This window comes from Hipposideros armiger, unplaced genomic scaffold (genome assembly GCF_001890085.2).
Source record: "Hipposideros armiger isolate ML-2016 unplaced genomic scaffold, ASM189008v1 scaffold_41, whole genome shotgun sequence".
Lineage (NCBI taxonomy): Eukaryota > Metazoa > Chordata > Mammalia > Chiroptera > Hipposideridae > Hipposideros > Hipposideros armiger.
Window position 1 is genome coordinate 506,651 of NW_017731391.1, and position 26,905 is coordinate 533,555.

At 40.9% G+C, this 26,905-nt stretch overlaps 1 protein-coding gene and 1 pseudogene across 2 annotated transcripts in view; one reads left to right on the top strand and one right to left on the bottom strand.

Annotated features, from left to right (window-relative positions):
- ESR1 (estrogen receptor 1) overlaps positions 1 to 26,905 on the bottom strand; it is a 245,146-nt gene that overhangs the window by 12,586 nt on the left and 205,655 nt on the right. For both annotated transcript variants that reach the window (XM_019638905.1, XM_019638906.1), the window contains exon 6: positions 15,824 to 15,957. In XM_019638905.1, coding sequence (XP_019494450.1) covers positions 15,824 to 15,957 — 134 coding nt within the window. The remainder of the gene's footprint in view (positions 1 to 15,823; positions 15,958 to 26,905) is intronic.
- Positions 16,469 to 19,190, top strand: LOC109380863 (cytochrome c pseudogene; annotated as a pseudogene).

A 26,905-nucleotide genomic window follows, 5' to 3' on the forward strand; every position in this document is an offset into this window, starting at 1 on the left:
GGGGCCCTCTGGCATCCCAAGCCAGCTCTTAACCATCGCGCCACTCGGCCGGCCCAGAAGTCCTTCTTGGCATTTTAAGGACAACAGAGCAACAACACAGAGCAGGAAGCAGCTCTTACATGTTGGGGCAGGCTGTGTTTTTCCGAGATGACCACAGCAAGACCTCCCATCTGACATGCTTCTCCACAACATGATCTTGGCACTCCTGCCATGGACTGTGCAATCCATGCCACTCCCTTGAGTCTGGGTGGAGCCATGGCTTGCTTGTAATAATAATAATAATAATAATAATAATAATAATAATAATAATAATTTTTTAAAAAACAGGCTGGAAGTGATGCTGCACAGCTTCTAAGGGACTGTCATACAAGGCCATACAGCTCAAAGGACAAATGGCTGCCTTGTCAGGTGGGGCACTTGCTTCTGGAGCCCCCGCCACCTTCTGAGAGGTATGAGTATAGCACACCAGGTTGTATGGAAGCCCAGGCTCCGTGGAGAAGCCACAGATAAGCACCCCAGTTGACAGCGCCAGCCCGTGTCCCAGCCAACAGCTAGCATCCATTGCCGGCATGTGCATAAAGACAATTCAAGATGACTGCAGCCCACGACTATCAAATTACCACTAATTGATGAGTCTTCCCATCTGAGGCCCTAAACACTGTGGAGAAGAAGCAAACCATTCCTTCTGGGCCCTATTCCAATTCATGACCAACAGAATTCAAGCCTTTTTTTTTTTTTTCCCCTTTGGCTGTTAATTTTTAGGGTAATTTATTACATAGCAGCAGTGAGCAGAATACCCCCTGAACATCTGCACCAGACACTTCTGGAGGAAACTGATCCAGAACAGGCAGGTTGGAGGTTAGACTCCTGATCTAGGGTGTAATGAGATGAAGTAGCTTTTAAATGCTCTCTGTTCCACATGATGTATCCTACTGCCTACAGTGCCTTAGCCCAGGCTTTGGCCTTCACCCTTGTTGATGTAATGGTGCGGGCTTGAGCTCATCCTATAGGATACCATGTGTAGTTACCAATGTTCTGCCAAGCTGATCATCAAAACACACGGATCTTCCCCTGCCCGGCAGCCCCAAATATCTGCACCCTGCTTTCTCACCAGAGGATAAAACACTTTGAATGTTCAGTTGCACAATTCTTATCAAGTCCTGGTTTTGAGAAATGGACTTTGTAAAGATTTCCCTGAAGGAAAATTTTTATGTTGAACAACTGGTCTATTTTATTGTATTTTTATTAAAAGCCTGTGAACCTTATAACGGAATGTGTTTTTCTCTTTATTTTGGCCAAGCAAAGGAAATTTAGAGCCAAATCTGTGGCCCACTCCTAGAAGCTGCACAGATGTACTTCTGTGTGTTAATTTGACTCTTGGATGTTTTAAAAATTTTATTCGCATTATTTCCCCTTTACAGATTTTGTCAATTATTTTTTCACTCATTTTGCATCACATAAGATTTAGTAAGCCATTTCAAATCCTCTGTGGAATAGGCAATATGTGAATTAAAAAATGAGAAAGACATTCCTCCATCCTCTGCCAAATCAATAAACAGTGTTAGTGTGAATATAAATGTTTACAAATAATCACTAAACATTCATCTGATTTAACCCCAAGTCCAGAGAAAACGACATACTGTCTAAGAATATTTGATTGGCCTAGGTGTGCATGTCCATGTCATCCTGAATTGAACAGCACTGTTTAAATGCTCTGTGATGCTCAGCACTGGTCGTTAATGGTGGAGCTCACACCTTCTCGATTCTGATTTGCAGATTTACCTCCAGAGCCACAAAGATTCAGATCTGTTTTCTCCATTTTCCTAGATGTAGAATTGAAATGGCTGATAGTTATCTCTGATTATTCTGAGAAAAAAATAATGGCAAAAATTACAATTTCAGAGATACGCAGGCACGTATATTGCACATAGAGTGTTTAGGTATATCAGTTCTGTCACTTCAAATGAACATTACAGTGAATGAAAATTGTATTGAAAAAGTGTCACATGACTGTGACAGGTTTATCTATTCTTCGTTAAAAGGAAAAAGGTTTTATTCTATTGCAAAAAGAGGATACAGAATTCCAGAGTTATGGATGTAGAAGGGATCTTAAGTTCATCTAATTCGGTAATTTCCAAACCATTTTGAGTATCCAAACCCTTTAAAAAAAAAAAAAAAGAAAGAACTTTCATGTGAAACCCTCACATATAAACTGTGTGACATCATACTTTTCAGATTAAACCAGGAGAAATGGTGGGCGGGGCTGGCCCCTGCTCACTCAGCCTCTCGCCCTCTGCCCATGGTCCCCATCCTCTGGGGACCCACAGGCTCCTTCTTGATCACAAGCCTTCAGTGGAAAAAGGTTTAAAAACTAATGATAAAAAAGGTCTAAAAAGGTTTAAAAACTAATGAAGATAAGCCATAGACTGGGAGAAAATATTTGCATAAAGACATGTTTGATAAAGAACTGTTACGTAAAATATACAGAGAACTTTTAAACATCAACAATAAGAAAACAAACAACCCAATTTAAAAATGGGCAAAAGACCTGCATGCACACCTCACCGAAGAAGAAATACACAGATGGCAAATAAGCATATGAAAAGATGCTCCCCATCACGTCATTAAGGAATTGCCAATTAAACAGCAATAAGATACCATTACACACCTATTAGAATGGAAAAGTCTGGAACACTGACAACACGAAATGCTGGTGAGGATATAGAGAAACAGCAACTCTCAGTTACTGCTTGCAGGGATGAAAAATGGTATGGCCGCTTTGGAAGACAATTTGGCAGATTTTCACAAAACTAAGCACACTCTTACCATATGATCCAACAATCATGCTCGTTGGTATTTACCCAAAGGAGTTGAAATTTTTATGTCCACACAAAAACCTGCACGTGAATGTTTATTGCACCACTATTCACAACTGCAAAAACTTGGAAGCAACCAGGATGTCCAACAGTAGGTGAATGAATAAATAAACTGGTACATCCAGATGATGGAATATTATTCAGTGCTAAAAAGAAATAAGCTACCAAGCCATCAAAAGTCATGGAGAGGGCTGGCCAAGTGGCTCAGTTGGTTAGAGCACATGCTCTGAGCAACAGGGTTGCCAGTTCAATTCCCACATGGGCCAGTGAGCGGTACCCTCCGCTACTATTATAGATTGAAGACAATGACTTGAGTTGAGCTACCACTGAGCTGCCGGTGGGCGGCTGGATGGCTCAGTTGGTTATAGTGCATGCTCTTCACAACAAGGTTGCCGGTTCGACTCCCTCATGGGATGGTGGCCTGTGCCACCCGCAACTAGATTGAAAATGGTGACTGGACTTGGAGCTGAGCTACGCCCTCCACAACTAAGACTGAAGGACAACAGCTTGACTTGGAGCAAATGTGTCCTGGAAAAAACACATTGCTCCCCAATAACGTTTTTAAAATAATTATATTTTTTAAAAAGACATGGAGAAATCTTAAATGCATATTACTAAGTGGAAGAAGCCAATCTGAAAAAACTATATACTGTAAGACTCCATCTATATAACATTCTGGAAAAGGCAAAACTACAGAGACATTAAAAAGGTCAGTGGTTTTCAGGAGTTAGGGAGGAAGAATGGATGCATGGGCAGAGCACAGAGGATTTGTAGGGCAGTGAAACTACTCTGTATGACACTATAATGACAGATACATGTAATTACACATTTGGCAGAAGGTACAATACCAAGAGTGACCCGTAATGTAAACTATGGACTTCGGATGATGATAGTTTGTAAATGTATGTTCATCAGTTGTAATAACAAATATACAACTCTGGTACAGAATGTTGATAGTGTGGGAGGTTGGGCGTGAGGCAGCGAGGAGGAAAAGATACACGGGAACCTCTGTACCTTTCACTCAGTTTTGCTGTGAACGTAAAACTACTGCTCTAAAAAAATAGTTTATTGATAAATAACTAAAATTTAAAAATTTTAATGTAAAAACAACACCTCTGCTGAAACACTGCAAATATTTGAATCATTGGGAAACAGGCTCAGAGAGGTTAAGGAACCGGGGGGCAGCGGATGCTTGAGCTGGGGGGGGTTTCAGGCAGGGCAGCTAGGCTGGCTGGACTTGGCCGAGGTCCCCCTGTCATCAGTAAGTAAGTGGCAGAGCTAGAACTAGAACCCAAATATACCTCACAACTGGGCCAGAGCTCAGAAGCTACACAGAGAGTTTCCTAACTTCAAGGTTTGTGAGGAACTAGAAATGACTGCCAATGGACTCCCCACCCGAGATATTTGAGAAAACTAATAGTTTTCCTGTAATGAGTCAGCAGCAGTCCAGCTTTTCAAAACGGAGTACAAGATGATGTGGAGAAAGGGGTGCTGGTATACACAACCATCACCTATATGTCTCTTTAATTAAGAACTTTCAACAAAATGTTAACAATGATTACTTTTATGTGGTGAAATTATGATTCCTTGGGACATTATTTTTCTTGGTGGTTTTCTGTATTTTCCAAGTTCTCTGCCTTGGGCATATATGACTTTCATAATCTGGTGGAGGAAAATGCTATTAAAAATACAAAATTGAAATCCATCTCATTCCTCTTATTTCACGAGCTTTGTCCATGCCGGGACTACTGAGAGACAAAGGTAGCTGGTGAGTGAATATTCCAAGGAATAAGGAGCCTGCTGTGGGAATACTAATTATTACTATTTTCCTAATATTTCTATCATCCTGAAGGCTGTTTACATTACTGAAACTTCTCAAGGCTTGCCATTTTGGCAGGAAGTAGAGCTCACAAATTTGTTACTAAACCTTCTGAGAATAATTTTCTTAGCTGAAATACCTCTGATACGTCATCAACAACCTAAGCTACATATTTAAGCACAAAAGATCGACTTCAAAGACTGACAATACATTGTCCCCAAAGGACTTACAAGTTGGAATGCAAAGAAAACACAACCTTAGGTTTTACTAGAAGGTGCTGAGTATTTGGCTTTCACTGACTGTGAAGTTTATGTTACCTCCTTCAAAGAGTGCCATGTGCAATATGAAGAGAAAGGGCAGGTGCCTCACCTGTGAAGGTGAAAATGAACTTTACACTCTGGGTTTAACTCATCACTCTTGTTGATGCTAATTTTAAAAAAGAACCACTCCTGCCAGTCCCTTTCTGAAGGGCCTGTTCAGCCACCCTGGGAGCCGACAGTTGTTCTGAGCTGGACTATGAAGCCCAGTGTCTGTCTGCCTCCAGTTGCAGGAATCTGGAGATGAGACTGTACTTGATCCTGGGGGGTCTCAGTTGGATTAAACAGGGCACTCTTTGAACCAGCAGCTCCTTGATCACTAGAGAAGGGCATGGCTGGAGGGGTAATGGAGTCACATGGTAAGCTGCTTCCTCCTAGCTCATTATTGACTAGGAGAGGTCATGTCAATCATACAAAGCTCCAGAACCCATCATTGGAGGAGCCAGGTTGTCCCTCCCTAGATGAGTTTTTAAAGGGAGGTGCACTTCCTGCCATTCAACCTCTTGTCTCTTTGTAAATATCACTTTTTAAAAAACTCATTGGCCAACAGACCAAAGGCAGAATGTAAGATAAAATGCCAACCCTTTGTGGGCCCTGACTGTTTGGAATAAGAGCAGTTCACCAGCACAGTGTCTATACAAGTCATAAAACTTAAAATTAATGTAACAAGCCCTTATACAGATAATAAAATAACACAAAATTCTCAGATGATAATTTGCTCCAAAAGAGCTTCGGGTGTTTACAATGTGATGTTTATAATATGGCCTGTGTAGAAATTCCTCACTGTGGGCCTTTCACAGCTGAAGGCAGTAGCTGGGTGAGAGCAAGCTCTCTGCTTTCTCTGACTTTTTGGCACTATGCTGCCACCTCCATCTTCCACTTCGCATGGTAAGGTTACGTTTATGTGAACGTAATTTGATAAAGCTTTTCGGAGCAATAGGCAATATGTATCAAGAGCCTTAAAGATATGTATACCCTTTTACCAACCAAATCCACTTCTAGAAACATATCCAAAGTAATAATCAAAAGTGGGCAAAAGATATATACATGATGTTATATCTTCACAAATGATTTTGTGGCAATTTAAAATCTTATTTATTTATTTATTTATTTTTAGCTGAGCCATCCTGCCACCTGTTGGCAGCTCAGCGGCAGCTCAGCTCGGGCCGGGCATCGAACCACTGTTGCTCAGAGCTCAAACTCTTGAGCAAGCTCTTAACCAACTGAGCCACTCAGCCTGCCCTAAAATCTTATTTTTAAAGAAAGTACATGTGTATAATCTTAATTAAAATTCATAAGTATAAATATGAATATATAAACATACAGGATGAAAAGAAAAAAAATAGTACCTGGCACGAACTAAGAATCAATCTAAGTAGGCATTGTTCTAATAGCTAACTCATACTAACAAGTAGGCATTATCATATTCTCTGTTTCATGGACCAGGAAACAGAGCACAAAAGGTTTAATCAACATGTCCAAAGTATTACAATTCAGAGAAGTAGCAGAAAGGGGATTTGAACTTGGAACTAGAGTCTCTGGCTGTTAACCCCTATATTGCATTGCAGTAAGATACTTCAAAATGTCCATATAGCTGGTTAACTTCAAGTTGTTCTTTATTTACTTAATAATATATATATATTATCCTTAAATCATGTAAATTGAGCATACATTGCATAATCACAACTTTCTTTTTAAAGAGACTAACTCTCTTTTTATATCTGTCTGTATCTTCAGACCATGAAGTCCTGGAGGTGGGCACTGCCTTCCCAATCACTCCTACTATTATAACTTTTATGATGACCACTGAGTCACCTGGATGGAGCAGCCCCTAGGCTCCAGGGAACAGGCCAGACACCTCATCTCATGTGGACCACACGCAGGAACTACTACTGTCCCATTTCATAGAAAAGTCCCCATAAGGCAACTTTGCATTTCCAGCACCTAACACAATGCCTGGAAAATAGGAAATCCTCAACACATGATAGTTAGGCTAATAGTAGCTTAGAAAGCCATGGGCATCCCTCAGTTCAGTGGGGTAGTGCTGTCTTTTTTTATATGCCAGAAGAAAAATAAAACCTAAAAAGTAGATATAAAGTGAAAACTCAGAAAATGGAGCTGGAGGAACCTCCGTGTACAAAAGTCACGGCATGCCCTCTGGGGGAAGTTGAAGGATGCTGAGCTCAGGCCGCGCTCAGGGACGCCATGGGAGGGGCAGGAGAAGATGGGAATCGGAGCAGGGCGTTTGTTTCTCCATCTTTCTTTCAACCCAAGAGAAGTAGTTGGACATAGCCATGGGGCCACGCGTGAAAGCTTAGGCCCCAAGGTTGGTCTTTGAACTAAGTGCATGGATATTCGGCTTGAACTTAAAACTTGACAGTTCAGTTTAATGTTCCCCTTAAATGTTTCAGGAAACCATACACATTCTATTATGGCTTTTACTTGTTCCATGAGTATCTTGTGGGGAAAAAAAAACATTAAAAAACAATACTTTACTTCACTTCTGAGCTAAAAAAAAAATTGGTAAGATGTTGTTTTCCCATGGTTTTCTTTGGTTCAAGGGTCAACACACTTGTAGATTATAATTCAGTGTGCCAGGCACGAGGGCAGAAGAAGGCCATCCAAGGCCTTTCCAAATAGAGGGCCTGAGTATAGTTCTAGCCCTTTGAATAGAACAGGGAGGTCTTGATACCAACATCTTGGTAGGCTATTTGACTGCTAAATATTTTCCCTGAAGAAAACAAAAACAAAAACAAAGACAAACCAGGCTGTAACAGTAATGGTGACAGCTTATATTTTACACTATTTTGTTATGTCGTTACAAATCTATTCACTTAATAAGACTATATAGAACTATTGCTTCCATTTGAGGAAACCAGTGAAGACACCTTCAGTGGCTTGATGAGACCCTCACGGCTAGTTTGATGGTGAAGTCAGAACTTTCCCCCTTGCCTTTCCTCCAACTCCAGCTAAGTCCTACCCATCCTGAAGATTCAGCTGAAGCAGTCCTCTTATAAAGACCCTATTGTAGTGTCTCTGAGACACTCAGTGCCTACCTTTATCGCAGCCCTTATCTCATGACATTGAAGCAATTGGTTAGCTATCTGTGTCCCTGCCCAACCCAGTGTGTGACAGAAAAAGATCTTGCACATTTGTGTGCCTTCAGTGCTGGGCACAGTTCTGAGCGCGAGCAGATGTTCCCTCAGCATCTGCAGAATGCTTAGTTTTATAATATACTAGAGAGCTATTTAGTTTAGCTGACATTTCATCATCTACACTAGTAGTTCTCAAACTAGGTTCCCCATGCTCCTGAGTTTTAAAGAAGGATTCTTAACGGTCCTTCAGTTTTCTCTTAGAATTTAAAATTTTTGTGCTTTTATCGTAATGATATTCTAAAAATGTCATTAAGACATTAATATCAGAATGTCCTGCATTCATTAAATCAATGGTTCTCAATCCTATTGAGATTTGAATCTTTTTTTTTTAAGATTTTATTGGGGAACTGGGGGAGGGGAACAGCGCTGGGGAATTGGGGGAAGGGGAACAGACAAGTTGCTGTCCTTTTGTTCTTCAGTCTAGTTGTGGAGGACGTTGCTTCACTGGCCCATGTTGGTATTATCATTGTGCTCTTCCCGGGTGAGGCAGATCAGTCGCTGGTCTCTGGACGGCCATTCACAGTGGCTCTCAGCAGCTCACACCAGCTGCAGGCTGCTCACGCTGGCTGCCAGCCACTCATGGTAGCTTATGGCAGCCCACTGCAGCTCCACTGCAGCCTACGCCGTCGCCGGCAACTCACGGCAGCCCAGCTCCAGGTCGAGCTGTTGTTCACCATCTTAGCTGTAGAGGGCAGTGTCACTGGCCCTCACGTGGGATCTGAATTGGGGCCTTGCTGCTCAGAGCCAGGGTTCCAAGCCAGCTCTTAACCAACGCGCCACTCGGCGGGCCCGAGATTTGAAGCTTTGAGGGAGCTTTAAACAAATACTGACATTCAGGCCCTGCTCTGAACCAATAACATCAGAATCTCTAGAGGTGGACCCCCACATGAGACAACCCCCTTGCCCCAGGTGAATGAAATGTGTGGAGTACTGAGACACACTCATCTAGGTAATCCATATAACCTTTTCTAAGTAACATATGTCTCACCCATGCTTTTGATTGCCTTCAACTCTAACAGTTATATTTTAAGTATCTCAGATAAGTAAATATGGCACAGAAATAAATGATGTGTTCTTGCCAAAGCCAGATAAGGCCACAATATGCTATGCAAACAAAGGTTTTGGGATTGTTCTGAATGCAGGTAAGTGGTGGGAGAACTGAGTCTGGTAGACCAGCAGACAGACCAGAGGTGTGCCCTGGGCATGGTACAGACGCAACTCAAGTTCTGCCAAAATATTATTATCAGTTTGTGTTTTAATTTGCATATGGTGAATTTGTTTTGGTTTTGCATTTCTATTAGCATTACAAACATGGAATTTATACTCTGTTGTCCACTTAAATAATAAACATGGTTATTAACATTTAAGCAACATTATAATACAGAGAACATTGTAAGTCAGCACTGGGGGAGTCTGTGGCATTTTTCTAAAAAATGGGCTCATATATTATTCAAATTTAAGAATACCTATTTGCATAACTTCTAGACCCTGGTGAAGGTGAGTCAACATGGTCAGTGAATCAAGGACCTAAAAGTGGCTTCCCCCTTTGTCCGTGCTCTTGAGAACACAGAATGATAAGCAGCTGCCCCTCACCCTGAGGTTCTCAACAAGAAAGGAAAACTGCTCCTGATATCCAGAATGTTGCAAAAATTTCTACTTCCCCAAGAGCTGCTGTCTTTGCCCCTCCCAGGAAATCACATACAGAATTCCCCAAGTCTTCCCTAGGCTACAGACACTTGGTTGATTCCCCTAGCTCCTTAGAAGCTCCAAGTGGTCTCTACAGTGCAGGACCCCATGCCCCTGTCCGGGGCCTTAAGCTACTCTCTTACCAGAAGGACCTCTTTGTCATGAAAAAACAATTTTTTAACTCCAAATGGGAGGAGTGAAATCTTACGTCAGAATTGCCAGGAAGAAATTTATCATTGGCTAAGATCATAGGAATGTCTTTCATAGGGACAAAAGCCAGGATTTTTGTATTCCGAGAGCATGGTTAAAGCAAATTAACAGTTATGTGCATCTATTACGTGACAGGAAGTATGTGACTATTCTTTCAATAGTCACAACAATTCTGTGAGTTAGGTATCATATTTCCATTTTACAGGAGGCTCATGGAAGCAGCTTATAAGGGGGCATCTCCCCACCCCAAGTGGGTGGCAGAGTTGCCTCTCTTGAATGCCAGGCCTCTCTGATGACAAAGCCCATGCCACACCAAGTTTTTAGGAAATTAACAAATCTCATGAGGCATATTTCAGGTCACACCAGAAGTTGGTAGCAGGGAAAAGCTCCTAGAGTTGAATCACTGCCTACAGGATCAAGTCAGCCAAAAAGAAGCAGACAATGAACCACTTAATAACCACGAAGTGCCACTTATCTCAAAATAATGACAATAAGCAGGCTCCCTGGAGAGGAAGCTTGGCATCACAAAGAACTCCAGAGATAATATAATTAAACCTTCTCCACTGTGACATCGATGGGCATACTTGACAATGTGCCTATTTGCAATTTCCAAGGCCGAGTCCTGTCAGAAACCTTCCACTGATGAGGATTCATAATCCTTATGTTTACAGTCAATGTTTTTATAATGTTCTTTCATCTAAATATGAGGACTCTGAATTATTGTCTTATTTCTAAACTTAAAAATATAAATGCTCTAAATCATTGTCTAATAATTAATGGAGAGAGTGCAAAGAAGTCAGCTCTGGACAAAGGAATATTCTTTGTGATGAGAGCTTGTCATAATTCATCATGAAATTAATGCTTCTCTGACCAGAGTGTAGCCTCTGCTGAACACATAAAACAAGCGGGTGTCACCAGCTCCAGCATTGTATGTTTCCGTCAAGGCACCAAGATGACAAGATACGCCATTATAAACATAGCAGAACTAGATGACAGACAGCAGCTGGCACTGTCTTTATGTTTTTGTTTAGTGTACATGTTACTGTTCGCCATCTCACGTCCTCTTTCCTGTAGATGACACCAGGGGACACACTTTAGAGACGTTGCCATAATGCTCTCTGGAATCTTGTTTTCCTGTAACTTTACGCCCTGTGGTTTGGCACTCTTTACTCCTCTTTATCACCCCATCAACTGAAAGAGAAATGTTGTCTGAAGATCAGTTTGGGATGAACAGGTAACCAAGGCTACAACATTTCTAGAGAATAAGACTTTTCAGGAGCAACAGATGGGCCTGCTGAAGGAAAAGCAGGGGTCCGGCAGGCACAGAGAGGACTTCAGGTGACGAGTGGCTTGTGAGTCAGGACGAGAAAGGATGTACTAGTCCTATTAGCAGAGAAAATGGAGGTGCTGAGTCAGGGGTCTGCGGGCTCTCCAGGGAGCTAGTTGGATAAAGTTACCAGGAAGTGAAGTATATGAGGCTCCTCGGGATTACTGGGGAATAGAAAGAATTGTGGTCAGAAAGGGGTTCAGAGAAGGAATAGAAATAAGTATTAAATGGAATTTGAAGGCCAAACCGCACATTTTTCTAGAGATTATAGATTTCTACATATTAAGCTTTGACTTGTGAAATTTTCTGAGTCTTGAAAAACATTTACTAAAGGGGTAGTGTTCGGGATGGGAGTGGATTCTGAGGGGCTCATGAGGATCACATATGGGGGGGTGATGAGAAGCAGTGAAGTGATAGACAAGAACACGGTGATTGGCAGAGGCTCACCACGGTTTTCACTGAGGTCGGTCAATATCAAGGTTCATGTAACCATCAATTAGTATCCATGAGACAAACCTTGCTCTAAAATTTCTCTCAATATAAATAAATGCAAAAGAACAAAGTCTCAGGGGAACAGTCACAATCTCTATTGTTATTACTACACTGGAGCCTCCTCATCTTTTTTAAGCCTAGCAGGGGCCTTTAAACTAAAAGCACTTAATTATATTGAAAAAAGGCATGAACTGACTCCATTTAAGCCAGAGAGTCCCATGAATGATGATGAGAGCTGTCATTGATTGAGGGTCTATGTTCCATGAACTGCATTATGCACTTTATATACAATTTCCCCTTTAGCTCACAATAACCCAAGGAGATGGGCATTCTTTTTTCCCCACTGAATAGTTTGATATTATCTAGATCTAGAGCACACTGAAAAGGATGACATGTTTTATAACAGTAGAAATACCACTGGGAAAAAGAGGACTTTCCAGGCCCTCCTGGTCATGTCCTGCATATAAGCATCTAGCAAATGACCAAATGGCATAGGATTTGTTGGCAGTTCACAGGCCAAATGCCATGAGGAATACAAAAAAAAAGAAAAAAATACATTAATGGTTTACAGGGAAATTAAGACATACATGCATAGAGAAACAATTCAGGTTAAAGTTAAAAATTGAAAAAAGCAAAACCAAAAAACAGTGTCATTCAGTTTTGTGTATTTGGCATACGGTGTATAGTGGGAATTCAATAAGTGATGAAATATTGGATAAGTGAATGAAATTATTGAATATATGAATGAAATCAGGCAACTAACTGACCAAATGCTAGACTGTATGGTACTGACTCTAAACACTAAAATACTCAAGAGAAGGAAAGCTCATTATGGCCGTAGGTAGTAAGTAACAAGATTTCCTGAATGAGACGAGATTTGAGATGAGCCTGGAAGAATGAGATATATGGGCGTTATAAAGAAGCGCTGAAGTCATGTTGGGTAGAAGGAATACTGTAAACAGGCGCAGAGCCTCCTTCCTGGGCCCCTTTTAGCTCCGGGTCCCTCCTCATCCCCCTCTCCCACTGCTGCTCCCGCACAGCTTTTGGCCTTGAGCTCATCTGCTCTGTTCTCATTTGCCCTGCTCTTGAGCTCTGTCCAGCTAGTTCTCAGAATGCCTTGAAGCTGGCATTGATTTTGCCAAAGCATTCTTGGATTAACCAGGAACGCCTCTGTCCTTTGGTGGGGAGTGGAAAAACAAACAGAGTTTGTCCTATGGATGATTCCAGGCTTTTGCAAGCAAAGTGATAAACTATTCTACGTGACACAGAAATCATGGCGAATACCTCCCACTCCCAAACAGCTGGGAAGAGGGCTTCCCTTGGAAACTTTGGCATTTCGGAGACCCTCTCAAGACTTCCAGAAAGACGTTCCTAGCAGATCCTCACAACAACCTTTCAATCCCTGGTGTTCCTGTGCCCAAAGTTAAGGCCAACGTAAACACACCCTCCTCAGACTTTGTTGAGGAGGCTCAACACAACAACCCAAGGTTCTTTCATTCGCTGAGGTCTTGTTTCCTGGGGATCAAACATGGATCTCCTAGCTCAGGTTTCCTGAATTATTTACAGCTTGGCTCCTGTCAGAGATTCCTGGAATTAGAGTCACTTTGTAAGTTGTCTCATGAGAGGTGATGATGGTAACCCTCATATGACTGCTTTTTTTTTTTTTCCCCACTCTGGAAAAGGCTCTAATCCCATGCCATTCTGTTTCAGGATCCCCTTCTCTTGGATTCTGTTTTTCAGGAACAATATGAGACCCTAGGGGCTGTGCTCAGCAGCAGATCTGCTCTTCCAAAACACAGCTCACTTTGGGAGTGAAAAAGTGATTTCCGTTTTTGCAGGTTGAGAGGCAGCTTCACTCTTGTGACTGCTCTCGAGCCAGCAGCACCGTCTTTGACAGAAAAGACAAGCTGCCACCCTACTATCTCATGAAAAAGACAACTGTAAACTCCATCAGTACACAGTGCCTTGTATTTCAAAAATAGGGTTCCAACCTTTCAAGTACAAGGAGACCATGGCAGGTCCTGAGAACGAGGAGAAAAAACGAGGATAGAGTAGGAAAGTTAAGCTAGTGTGAGGAGGAGTCAGGTGGAGGTCCAAACCCTGCAGTGGGAAATACTGTTTTGAGATTCTGGTGCCAGTCCTTAATAAAAGACTTTCTTGTGAGAGCTGAAAGTTTTTTTTTTTCCTTTGGGGTTTAAAAACCCTGGGTCTCTGAATCCAATATTTTGATGATGAAGGTCTGGCCTTTTTTTTTCTTTTTTACATAATATTAAAAACAAAAACACCCAGTCATAGGAACAGAACAATAATGCAAGAAAAGGCAGAATGGATCTGAAGAAAATATTTTTAGTTACTAAGATCAGGGCATTTACTTCTGTTGATGTACACTTCCCAGCTAATTTCATTTCCAGTCTGGGTATTATTTCCTGGTAAAAGAGGGGGGAAATTCCAAACAGTTGATAGGCCTGCTTTCCCTGAAGTTAACAGATTGCCCACATGAAAACCATCAGCATGTACCAGCCCTTCACCGAAGAAGGAGCAGGTTCAGGACCTGGCACCGTGCAGCCGAGTGGCACTGCTCCCAGAACTCTCATCCAATAAAGAGCCATTAAGGGGTCTGGACCCTTCCATGTATAGGACAAGTGGCTAAAATGAAAAGCACAATGCATGTGAGTAGAACCAGAAACTTGAATGGAGTCGTAATCACTTCCATAGTGCAGATCGCATTATTTTTCATGTAACTTCATTCTATAATTCGGTCCTTGTCTAGAGGAATAGCACAGATTTCCATTTATCTGTTTATAAGTGAGAAAGATTACTGTGATGACCATTCAGTGATATAGGTTACTATGCTGGTGGGAAAGAGAAGTGGGAAAATGCCAGGGGTGTCGGGAAGGGACTGGCGTTCATCAGGAAGAAACAAAATATCTGAAAAGAGAAGTGCCGATTCTCTATATATGCGATCAATACCAACAATTGTTCAACTATTGGGAATTTGAGATAGTACCTGATGGTGTAAGAAGCTAAATTTAAATAAGGCCTAGGGCTTCGATGTCTATGTCAGAAAGAGGTTTGAGGCATGGAGTAGGGCTGGGGATGGGGGTAAATGTCCAGGTGAAGGGTGTCTACTGTGCAGCTGACACCCACTTGTTAAGTTTCAGGTCCCACAGACGGGCGATCTAGTCCTTAGATCCAAATATTGAGGGGGCTGAGAGGAGGCACGGTGCTAATTCAGGCTGAGCCATAATTTCCATCTGGGTGAACTGGAGTAACTCTTTATACAACAGCCAACCTCACTCACTCAAAAATAAATAAAAAAAAACCCCAAAAACAAAAACAGATGCTGCTCTCAGCTAAGATCTCTCAAATGAATAAATAAGAGGGGACAGTTGAATTAGACACCAAGACCAAATGGAAACTGCTCTTTCAGCTGGACCATTCTACCGCATTCCATGTTCCTCAGTTTTAGAACGTGGTTTTTCTATCTCTGAGCCAATGATATTTTTTCAACTAATCAGTTTTGACCAGAAACATGGTCTGTCCCAAGTAACCCTCTTTCCTTATGATCTGGAGCTTGGAATTGGTTACTATTTCTTAACAGGATTGCTTGGTCTACTTGCTAACTATCAACAGACCTACGTCCAGATACATGCACTACCTTAATAACAACATCCCCGGTATCAGAAGGGATGCAAATATTTTGACAAAAAGGCCATTTGATTCAATGTCTAATTTTAGTTTTTCATTCCTCATACTTGACTAGTGCTGTCCCACCTCCATAAGTCGTCTACAAGGAAGGTAGGCTATTTTAAATGTCTATCAGTTGTTTCTTTCAATTTATGGTTATGCCTTTGTAGTGGGTAGCTTGTATCTGGTTGAAAATAAAAATAAGTATTTCTTTCAGTAGCCCAACATTAAATTCTCCCACGTTATGAACCCACCAGAATTAAGCAAAATGATGGATTTGAGGCACACAAACTCTTCTCCCTGGAGATTCATCATGCGGAACCGAGATGACGTAGCCAGCAACATGTCAAAGATCTCCACCATGCCTTCTACACATTTCCCCTGGTTCCTGTGAAGATACAAAAAAAAAAAAAGAGTATTAAAGGACAGAGAAGCTTCCAGAAGATAAGGTTCACATTCATAAAAACTGGATCCAAATCTATAACAAAAAACTGTACCCCATTCTCTTTATAGAGCATGAACATTCGTTGGAATGCTAAAAGGCAAGGCAAAAACAGAGTTTCCAATAATAAAACATTTCACTTCAAATTCCTAGGAGAGACGTATTGTTCAATCCCAAGTCTGCCATGATAAATGTAGAGTTCTTTAACCCATGGGTAATCAAAAATGATAAAGATTCGGGTAAATGATTTTTTTCTAATGAATATTTATTGATCTGCTACTATATTCTAGACATTGTGGTAGTTATGGTACTAAAAACAAGGCCTCTACTCTCAATATGCTCATGGCCTTGAAATAATATAATCAAGTCTGATAGACTTGTAAAACATGTTTTTGCAGTAGAGGAAAAACTGAAAACTGTGATCTTTGGCTGGGTGGGACCATGGATGTTGCCGAGGATGACAGGTTAGGATTTGCATTGTGGGTGGCATTTGAGCCTACCATTTAAGAAAATGTAGAATCTCATTGAGCAGAGGTGTGAAAGCATCATTGGAAGAGGGTCCTAAACATGGAAAGGAAGAGCAATGTGAAAGAATATGGAGCAGTGTGCTGGAAGGTGACAGAGTTAATCTGGGAAAGAAGGAAAAGGGGATGAAGAATGTCCTCCATCATTATAAGAAGCTTAGGCTTCTTCCCTGTACAACAAAACCTTGGCATCGAGGATTTAACATTTGTAACATGATATGTAATTCATAACATGTAATGTTTTTAAAGGAAAGAACTGTGTTAGCATCTTTTGCATAGAGTTGTTGCAGAAATTAAATAAGATGATACATATGAGAAGAGCTCATTCACCTTTTTGTTCACAGCTGAATTTGGGGCGTGATGTGTTTGAGGTGGACAGGAAGAAGTTAAAATATTGTAGGCATATATGCAAACATCTATTTGTGAAATAAATACAAATTTAAAATGTGAACACTAAACATATTGTCCAGTACCTTGTTGTTTTTTTTACAGATTTTTATTGGGGAATTGGGGGGATGGGAACAGACAAGTTGCTGTCCTTTTGTTCTTCAGTCTAGTTGTGGAGGACATTGCTTCACTGGCCCAAGTTGGCACCATCATTGCGCTCTTCCCGGGCGAGGCAGATCAGTCGCCGGCTTCTGGACGGCCGCTCACGGCGGCTGCTGGCCGCTCACGCTGGCTGCTGGCTACACACGGTAGCCCATGGCAACCCACTGCCACAGGGGCTGCAGCCTACGCCGTCGCCGACGACTCACGGCAGCCCAGCTCCAGGTTGAGCTGTTGTTCAGCATCTTAGCTGTAGAGGACAGTGTCACTGGCCCTCATATGTGGGATCTGAACCGGGGCCCTCTGGCGTCCCAAGCCAGCTCCCAACCAATGAGCCACTTGGCCGGCCCCTGTTTTGTTTTTAATTAGTGTATCTTAGAGAGGTTTTTAATACCAGCATAGTTTTTTACCAAACAAAATGCTGTAATTTCTTTAACCACGTTTTTGTTGATTGACATTTAGTTTGATTTCAATTATTTTGCTGTTGTTACAAACAGCCCATGCAATGACTATCCTTATGTTTATGTCCTTGGGCACACATATGCTCATAGCTATAGAATAGATTTTTAGACGTAGAATTGTTATGTCAGAGAACTTACGTATTTTTAATTTTGACAAATAGTTCAACTATTGTTTCCAAAGAGCTTGTACCAATAATCCGCTGATAGGAGAATATATTGGTATAAGCTCCTTCTTTGAGAGGTCTACTCTTGCCCTTTGCCCATATTTTTCTGTTGGGTATTAGTGCACATTGATTCTTAAGTGCTCTTTACATATTATAGTAATTAGCTGTTTTCCCTATGTGCTTTCTATGTGCTTTTCTAATGGGTCATTATGTCTTTCTTTTGATTTTGTTTCTGCTATTTTTTTCTGCAAAACATTTCATTAATTCATAATCACACTTATCAAACTTTTCATTTATGGCTTTAGAATAGTATATCTTTCTTGAAAAGGTCATTCTCCCTTCCAATAACATATAAAAGCTATCTTAGGTTTCCTTCTAGTATACTTCCATGTTTTTATGTTTAAATCTTTGCTCTTCTGGGATTTATTTTTATAACAACTATACTGAGATATAATTGTACATCATATAATTTACCTATTTAAAGTATACAATTCAATGGGTTTTAGTATCGTCACAGAGTTGTACAACCATCATTTGGGATTTACTTTGGTGTAAAATGTGAACAGGGAATCAGCTTAGTATTTTTCCCAGGCAGTAGTCAGTTTTCTTAACACCTTTATGGGATAAACCAACTTTTACACACTGACTTGAAATATGCTAGGTACTTTGGATAAATTCATTTACTTCTTACAACTGCCTTCTAAAGTTAGTATTATTTTCCTGTTTTCCAAATGAGAGAATTAGGACTCAAAACTGCTAAGTCAACGTATGCCACCTACACCAGAGGAAAGAATTCCAACAATAAGATTTTGTTTGTCTTCCTGACTTGCTTCACTTTAATTCATTCAAAAAGATTTATTGAGGAGAGCAGGATCTCCAGCTTGCGAGTGTGAGACTGTACCCAGCACGACAAAAGAGTGATTTAAAATTGGGTGATTTTTTTAAAAATTAAAGTTTATTGGTGTGACAATGGTTAGTAAAGTTACATAGACTTCAGGTGTACAATTCTGTAATACAACATCTATATATCACATTGTGTGTTCATCACCCAGAGTCAGTTCTCCTTCCATCACCATATATTTGACCCCCTTTAACCACCCTCCTTCCCCCTTACCCTCTGGTAACCACTAAACTATTGTCTGTGTCTATAAGTTTTAAAAAAAGAAGGTGATGTTGTGGAGGGCAAGAAGATTTGTGTGCAGAAGAGCGTCCAGTGCCATACTGTGGGAAGGGGAGGCAAACAAGACTGGGCCAAATCTCCATGGTCTGTTTGGGCAAAAGATAGGTCAGGCCCCTGGATTTTCTTAGACAGATGCCAACAAGAACAAAGGCATCACCAGGGGAGAGGAGACACTGATGGAGTATTTGGAGAACCCCAAGAAGTACATCCCTGGAACAAAAATGATCTTTACTGGCATTTTAAGAAGACCACAGAAAGGACAGACTTGGTAGCGTATCTCAAAAAGGCTACTAAGGAATATTAGTTGGCCACTGACTTATTTATCAGAATACAGAAATGTCTCAGGACTTGTTTTTTATGTGTACCATATTTAAATTGATCTCATATACCAGAATCCAGATCATGAATGGTTGATATTCCATTTCTTTTGGGCAGTCCTAATTTAAATAAGATTGGCTTGTGGCTAAATGAATATGATCAGCTTTTTGAACTTCGATGGTAATTTTGGTTCAGCAAATGCTGTCCCTGTTTTCCCTCTTCTAAACACATGATTGAACATGACTAGTCATGTTCAACTTTCCACAGAGATGGTACATGTCATCTGAAAACCTGTAGGAGATTGATTTTATATCTAGATTTTTATAAATGGTTATATTAGTATGTTAAATACTGAGGAATTCCTTTCACAGTCTTATAGAACATCCAGACTCAATTGTGTTTCAGGCTGTGTTCATTAGTCTGATAAAAGACAAAGGACTAAAAATAAAGTGGCAGTATCCACTTTATCTTTTTGGTCCTAACTATGCCAATTTAATTACAATTCTCTGTTCTAAACTGTTGCCTTTTACTTAATAAAAGGCATTTTTGTTTGGTTTATGTATAATACAAATAAAAAATATTTAACACTTCTCACATTTTATAGATGATCTATAGTCAGATGCTTTTAAAATTCAGCATGAAAAGATAGTAGCAAACTTTGCTTGTGAATTCTTTCCTAAATCAGACTAACTCGGATTATTTAGGATTGTCTTTCAAACAGCTGTTCAAAAACGCAACTGTAGAACTGTATACATATGATTGCTAATGGTGCTTTTGCCAACTCACTAGAAGGATTAAAGCAGGGAATAGACCATCAGCACAAAATTGTAAATTGTTTGATCATAAGCCTTAAGACAATTAAAAGACAAAACCACACACACACACACACACACACACACACACGCACACACGCACGCGACTTATTGAGGGCCCATTATATATCAGGCTTTGTGAGGGCCCATTATATATCAGGCTTTGTGTTAGACATTAGGATAAAGAGAAGAAGGCCATGGTCCTTGTTATAAAGACACCAAAACAGAGACAAACAAGGATGAAGACAGGTGCAATACAAGGAGACACATCTCCCCGGAAAGGCATAGAAAGTCTCTTACAGGTAATATCAGCCTCCCCAGGTTTAACCCACATCAATATGGAATCAATTGTCTTAGTATTCTCAGATAAAGGTAAATGAATTTTTATATAAAGTGCTTAGAATGTTGTGTGGTGCACAGTAGCGCTATATTTAACCATTAGCTATAGATATATTGATAAACAGATAGAACCATCGATGTCATGGGAGAGATCAGCCCTTTACCTGAAATATCCAGAAAACAATTACCAGAATATATTTTGCTTTCACTGTGGAAATCTGCGTGCGTGAAAGCTCTACACAGGCAGAAGAGAAACTTAAAAAACTATGTTTCTCGAAAGGGGGATGAGATGCTGGTCCCACCAAAGGGTGAGTTGACCAGAATCAGGAAGTGCAACCTAGAACTGAGTTTTTCTTGTCCTGTAGTTGAATTTCTTTCTTTTTTTTTTTTTAAGTAGCACGTTTTCTTTCTTGTGAAAAAATAAACAAAAATAGGGGGAAATGTTTGGAGAATAAAGCTTTAAAAATAACAACTCAGCCAAAATAGAGAAATGTTCCTTTCTCAGTATAAAATCTCTGTTTACTTAACAGACTGCACAGCAGCAGGGAAGGAAATCTCAGTGTAGGAGGGAGCCTTCGTTCACCTGCTGCGAGCAAAAGTTCAGTTCAGAAACTAAGAAAGTGGAGTCTTAACACTTCTCCATTCTTCTGGTCCCTTTTCAACAGTCTCCCACATTTTCTCATGAGAAGCTTGTTCTTAACTCTTCCAGCAAAAAGTGTATTCTTCTCAGCCTCTTCTCCCTGGGTATCCTGTTAGTTCTCTCCACAATCACTACCTGTCGACGGCACAGTGCTTGCTCTTCAGTACATACTAGGAGCCATAGACTGAGTCTTGTCGCATGCCAACAAGTCTCAATTCAGTTCTCATTGTGTGTGTGTGTGTGTGTGTGTGTGTGTGTGTGTTCCTTTAGAGGAGGTGGAGGGAACATACATTAAATATAAATCATTGAGATATTATGATAAGAAGACCCTGGGTCTTCCTTCTGCACAAACAAAAGTGCTTCCTGTTTGCTGCTGTGAGTCCAAACTTTGAGGGTCCCTGGGGGAATATTCATTCCACTGAAGCCGCATGTTTCTAAGTAGTGCTGTAACTGTCTAGAAGAACTTTATGTTGATGTCCCCATAAGAATGAACTCTATCCTTTCACTTGGTCTAAACACGTCAGCCCATCCATCATTGGTGTAGTAAGTAAAAACTATGTACTTCGATGTCTCTGAGGATGTTCTCAGTACATCACTGGAAGATTGCCTGCACGGAAATGACTGACTGATTACGTGGTACCTGTGGATCTCTTCCTAGCACTGTCACAGGTGAAGAGGCTTGCTGCGTGTGCGCGAGTGAGCAGATGATTTGTCACCCTAAGATCAGGTACAGGTCTATTTGGACTTGGAAGGTTGGACCGACACTTGTCACCACCCCAACATGAAGGAATCCTTTATTGTCCACTGAGGTCCTTATACCTTGGGGGCAGGGATTCATTTTCAAAGTCCTGCCGAAATATTCTCTACTAACCTCAAGGAGCCAATCAGGCTAGAGCATTGAGCTCGATTTCAGAAGGAACAGATGAATCAACAGCAGCAGACATGGGCTGATTATTCAGAACCTGGTGCTAACATTACTACAATAAGACAAGATGAGCCTAAATCCATGAGATGTTCCTGAGGCTGAGAAACACATGGGGTACAAAAGGACAAAATTTATTTTTAAAGGAAGAACAGCTTCAGTCATAGATCAGGGGTAGTTAGCAAGCAGACCAGTCCATGACTCCCACTGCGAGACGTGACAGCCTGCAGTGATGAGCTTCTCTGATGATTACATCTGGTGTTCCGAGCGCCTCACAATCCCCTTGTGGGGAAACCTGGCCCTTCCTTACCCCTTCAAATGCAGTACATTTGTACTTAAGTAATGAGCAAAGAAACAAAATTCGAAAGAGCATTTGTTCATGGCATATCCTGGAAGATTCTCTTCTACAGAAATGAAAGGCTGTTTTTCAGAAGCCCTTAGGCACCAATTCCACCACATGGGAAATAAAGAGCTCTAATGAGGGCCCACAGGTCAAAGCTTCCCTTGCTTGTCTTTAAAAATAACCTTACCAAATGTAAAGTTACCCCATAGCCTCTCTTTGTATAAAAGGACATTGCTAGATGGAAACAAAAAACCCAGGAGATCAACATAAACCATTTAATTTAGCTGTTTTGGGGAAAAAGTACAATGTGGTTAAAAAAAAAAAGGTTACAAATTAAGATGCTGTTTAAAAAGAATGTGGCAGGTTTTGCTATATTTAAAGAGATTCTGTATCTTCGATGCTACACAATCTCTCAGCACATGCTCTGAAATACTGAGAGTCCATCAATATTTGTTATGATCAAGAGGGTGACAGATAAGAATGCTTTGACATGGAACAAAAGGCTGACAATGGCAAATTGTAAGCAATATATCTCTAAAGATGCAAATCAGAACGGCTGTATCTCAAAGCTGATTACTTGATATGAAAGTGGGTAAGACTCTGGCACCCACCTGCCTGGGTTCAAATCTTGATGCCTCTATTTACCAGTTATATGACCTTGAACCAATGACTTAACTCTATGTGCCTGAATAAGCACATAGTCAGAATCACCCACATTGGATTGTAAGTTGAATAGGAAATAATTAAGCCATTGGGATATGGTGGTTGTTTGATCCAGCAGTTAGCCTCTATGGATCAGTAAAGAAATTGGTACTAGAAGTGGGGTACTGCCATAAAAAAAGTTTACTCCCATAACGTCAAATAGCAAGAAACAAACATAGCAAGCTAGCGCGCCCTGTTACAACATTGCACAATATCTGGTAAAGCTGTGGTCTGAATTACCTTGGAAGGCAGACCACACACCTGAGGAAGTGGACAGGAAGAGAGTAATTGGGGTGCAGCACACACTGTGGCTGCCGTTAGTAAGATAATACAAGAAAGAGGTGAGCTCGAACAAGAATTGAATGGTTCTCAAGCAGAAACTGAAGAGAATGAGAAATCCCAAAGACAAACAGTTTTATAAGTTTAGAGAAGCCAACTGCTTCTGGCCATGAAACACTAAGAGATGAAAGCAAAAAGGGTTCTGAGAATGAAAAGGCCAGCAAGACTTCTCAATTTACAAAGTACCTCCATGTTCAGAGCAACTCAGGTGGCAAACGGTGGCACCAATAGGGTATTCCATCCCCATCCAAGTATATTGTTTCAAATAGCCTCAAGACAGTCACTAATAAATCATGAGGGAGAGGCCACAGAACAAAGAAGAACATCAGACTGGAGAATCATGTTTAGGAAAGGACTTCGGGTGTGGTTACAAGCAGATGGAACTGACAAGAGCAAATGGGATAGAAGCATGATTTTTTTTTTGAGATAACTGTACTGCCAAAGAAATTATAAGCCTGAACTAAAAAACAAAAGTCTATGAGTGTTCAAGTCTCTAACCCTAAAATTTCAGCTGCTCAACACAGTGAAAGCTCATTTCTTATTCATCAAGTTCCTGTGTAGGCCTCTTCCTTGGTAAGTGACCCTCTGCTTCAGAGAGCCAGGATCCTCCTGACTTCTGGATCTGCTGTGCAGAGGTCCATGAAGCGCTTTTCATTCAGGCAGTAGTTGGAAGAGTAGTTGCAGTGCCCCAGCTTGTGTGCTGCAGAAACGGCCATGAACCCTGGATAGCTCACCAAAAGGACAAGCTTGTCATCACTCACTTCAGATGGGGCCAAGGAGGACGATGGGAAGAAAGAACCTCCCGGAAGGTGAAGCTAAGGTTCGTGGAGAAAAACAGGAAGTGTATTTATTTCCCAAAGGGCAGGTTTAGGGACTAACTGAAGAGCTTTCAGGCCCCTCACAGTAGAAGCCTCCTCATTCTGTGCCGTAGGGTTTCATAAGTGCCATGAAACAGTGAAGCGACTATTCCCTCTCCCTTTTCATTGCAATTATCTTCCCTAACTCTAACATTGGATAGTAAGTGTATTTGTGAGTGGAGGCTGCCCAACCACCCATGCTTGTCGGAGTGGACTGCACATCACTGAGAACCCTCTGAGCCGATGGACTGGGATCTGGGTGCAGCGATTGGATGCAAGTTTGGATGGATTCTGTTGGAGAGAAACAGTTGTGTCCTGTGTATTAGAGGGATGGATATTTGATAACCAGAAGTGAAGACTGTGACAAAGACTGCTGTGTTCATCCAAATCACATTCTTTTCCTCCTGAGTTTCAACGTAGACAATGTTTCCCAGATTTCATTGCAGTTTAAAGTGAACATGTGGCTGGATTCTGCCTAATAGAAAGTGAATGGAAGCAATTTACATTACTTCTTTGATGAAATAGTTAAGCAATAGGTATGCTTTCCCAGGCCTTTTCCCCATCTACTGCCTGAATTAGGAGCATTTTCAGGATCTAGTCAAGGGCAGAGCCATAGGTCAGAAGGATCCTGGATCCCCCAAGGGGAAGGTCACCTACTAAGGAAAGAAGCCTACACTGGGCAGTGACCAGAGTAAAAACTAAACTGACATTGTGTTGAGCAGCTGAAATTTTAAGGATATCTGTAACTACCATTAGCTTGTACTTTATGACAATGAGTAGATGTATGGGACTGATTCCTCCCTGCCCCAACTCACTCTCAACACACTGGCACACAAATACACTTAGGATGCAAAGATATTCTTATCTTCCATAGACGTGGCGACTGGCTGGTCAAAGGGATATAAGGAATGTATTCTATGATACCTTGCTGTATAGATTCACATCATTTCTCTCTGGCATGATTAGGAAAGATGTCAATGTGTGGGTAGCATTTGATACAGGATAGACTGAGTAGGATAAAGGGAATTCCAAGCAAATTAAATGGCATCAGTAAAAGTCAAGAGGTGGGAGAAGATAACCTATAGTCAGGAAGTGGTAAATAATCCAGCTGGTAGTTTGGTATTTTTGTAAGGAGAGAAATGAGGAAAGAGGGGGTAGGCAGTGTATGGAGTGGTTAGTAAAAGGCTTAAGAGATGACACAGGATAATATGTAAGGAAAGGCCATTAAAAGCTTATCAGTGGGTGACATGATCACGTAAATGCTTTGGTATGATTAATTTAGCATCAGCGTGCAGAGGAGAAGGATGGAGAGAGAAAAAGAGTCTAGGGAGAGACTACACACATGAGAAAGAAAGAGAAGGCACAAAACAGTGACCAAGGTTATAAAACTAAATAAGGGATATTATGGAAATCCTTTGTGACCGAAGAATCACAAAGAAAGAAAGAAGTCAAGGAAGATAAGCACAAAGAATTCAAGATGCTATCCTAGCTTTTCCTAGCAGTGTTGAGCAGCCTGGGGATGGAAGGAAAGAAAGTAAGCAGTAGATGTGGCCCCAGGTAGAAGACTCTTTAGGCCTGGAGAAAAGTTGAGGGGAGAAAGATTCTAGAAGGAATTTTTGCAGTGACTGCTTATGGGGTTTAGGATGGACCAGGAGGGATATGAAATCAGGATACTGTAATCACTGAACAGGAGGTATTAAGTATCAAAGATTAAAGAGCAGACCATGTAGGAATAAGGGGTAGGAGAAGTGGAAGCTACAGAGAATGTATCCTGGTGAGGAAGCTCCCAGTGTAATATACTGCTGGTGGTAGAGTTCCCAGGGGGTGGTGTCCACTAGAGAAGACACCAAATAACTGATATGTAGAACCTTAAGAACACTGAGACCAAGGTGTCTATATTAGAACAAAGCACAATATTAAAGTGGCCTATTAAGAATTAACAAAAGGTCTGGCTGTGTTAAAAAATTATCCAGGGCTCATTTGTTTTTGATTCTTCAATGACCTCCCAAGTTTCAGGTCTTTTCCTCTGAAGGCTACTCCAAACAAATGCCATGATCTAAAGGCTACAAGAATGGGCTCAACGAACTCGCTAGAAGAAAAGCATCTCTCATGCCTAACCTTTCCCCTGCACACCTGTCGCATGTAAACCTCATGGTATTGGGCTAAATTAGTGCTTTATATGTTAGTGTACTTTAATTGTTAAAGGCTATATGTCAAGGTGAATGAGATAAAAGTATATGAAAATAACGAGCAAAATGTCATTCCTCTTAAAAAAGGTCAATTTTTGGTAAAGAATTCTGGGGAAATGGAATAAAATAATAACCATTAGGAGAAATTTTAAGAACATGATCAGAATATCACCTTCTTAGGGTTACTCTGACAAAAGGGAGGTAAAAACCATGCTGTATGATTCATTTAGAAGGACTGGACTTCCAAGTGGAAATGACTTTTGGTCCATTACCTTGAGAAGAGTTGCTATGAGACTGAAAGCCAGGGCTATCTTCATGAAGAGTCTAAGGGAGGAATAAATGCATAGGGCAATTTAGCAGCATTTTGGAAATGTAAAATTCTCAGAGGGCACATTCCAAATCAAGACCTTGGAGAAGCAGACCTTGCTGAAGAAGTTGGGAAGTGTGACTGTAGGAAGAAAGTTTTCATCTCTCTGTTTTTTGTAGCTTAAACCCATATGTAGTTTTGTTGCTGTTTGTCATTTGCAACATAAGAGACCCCACCAAGAGAAGCCAATC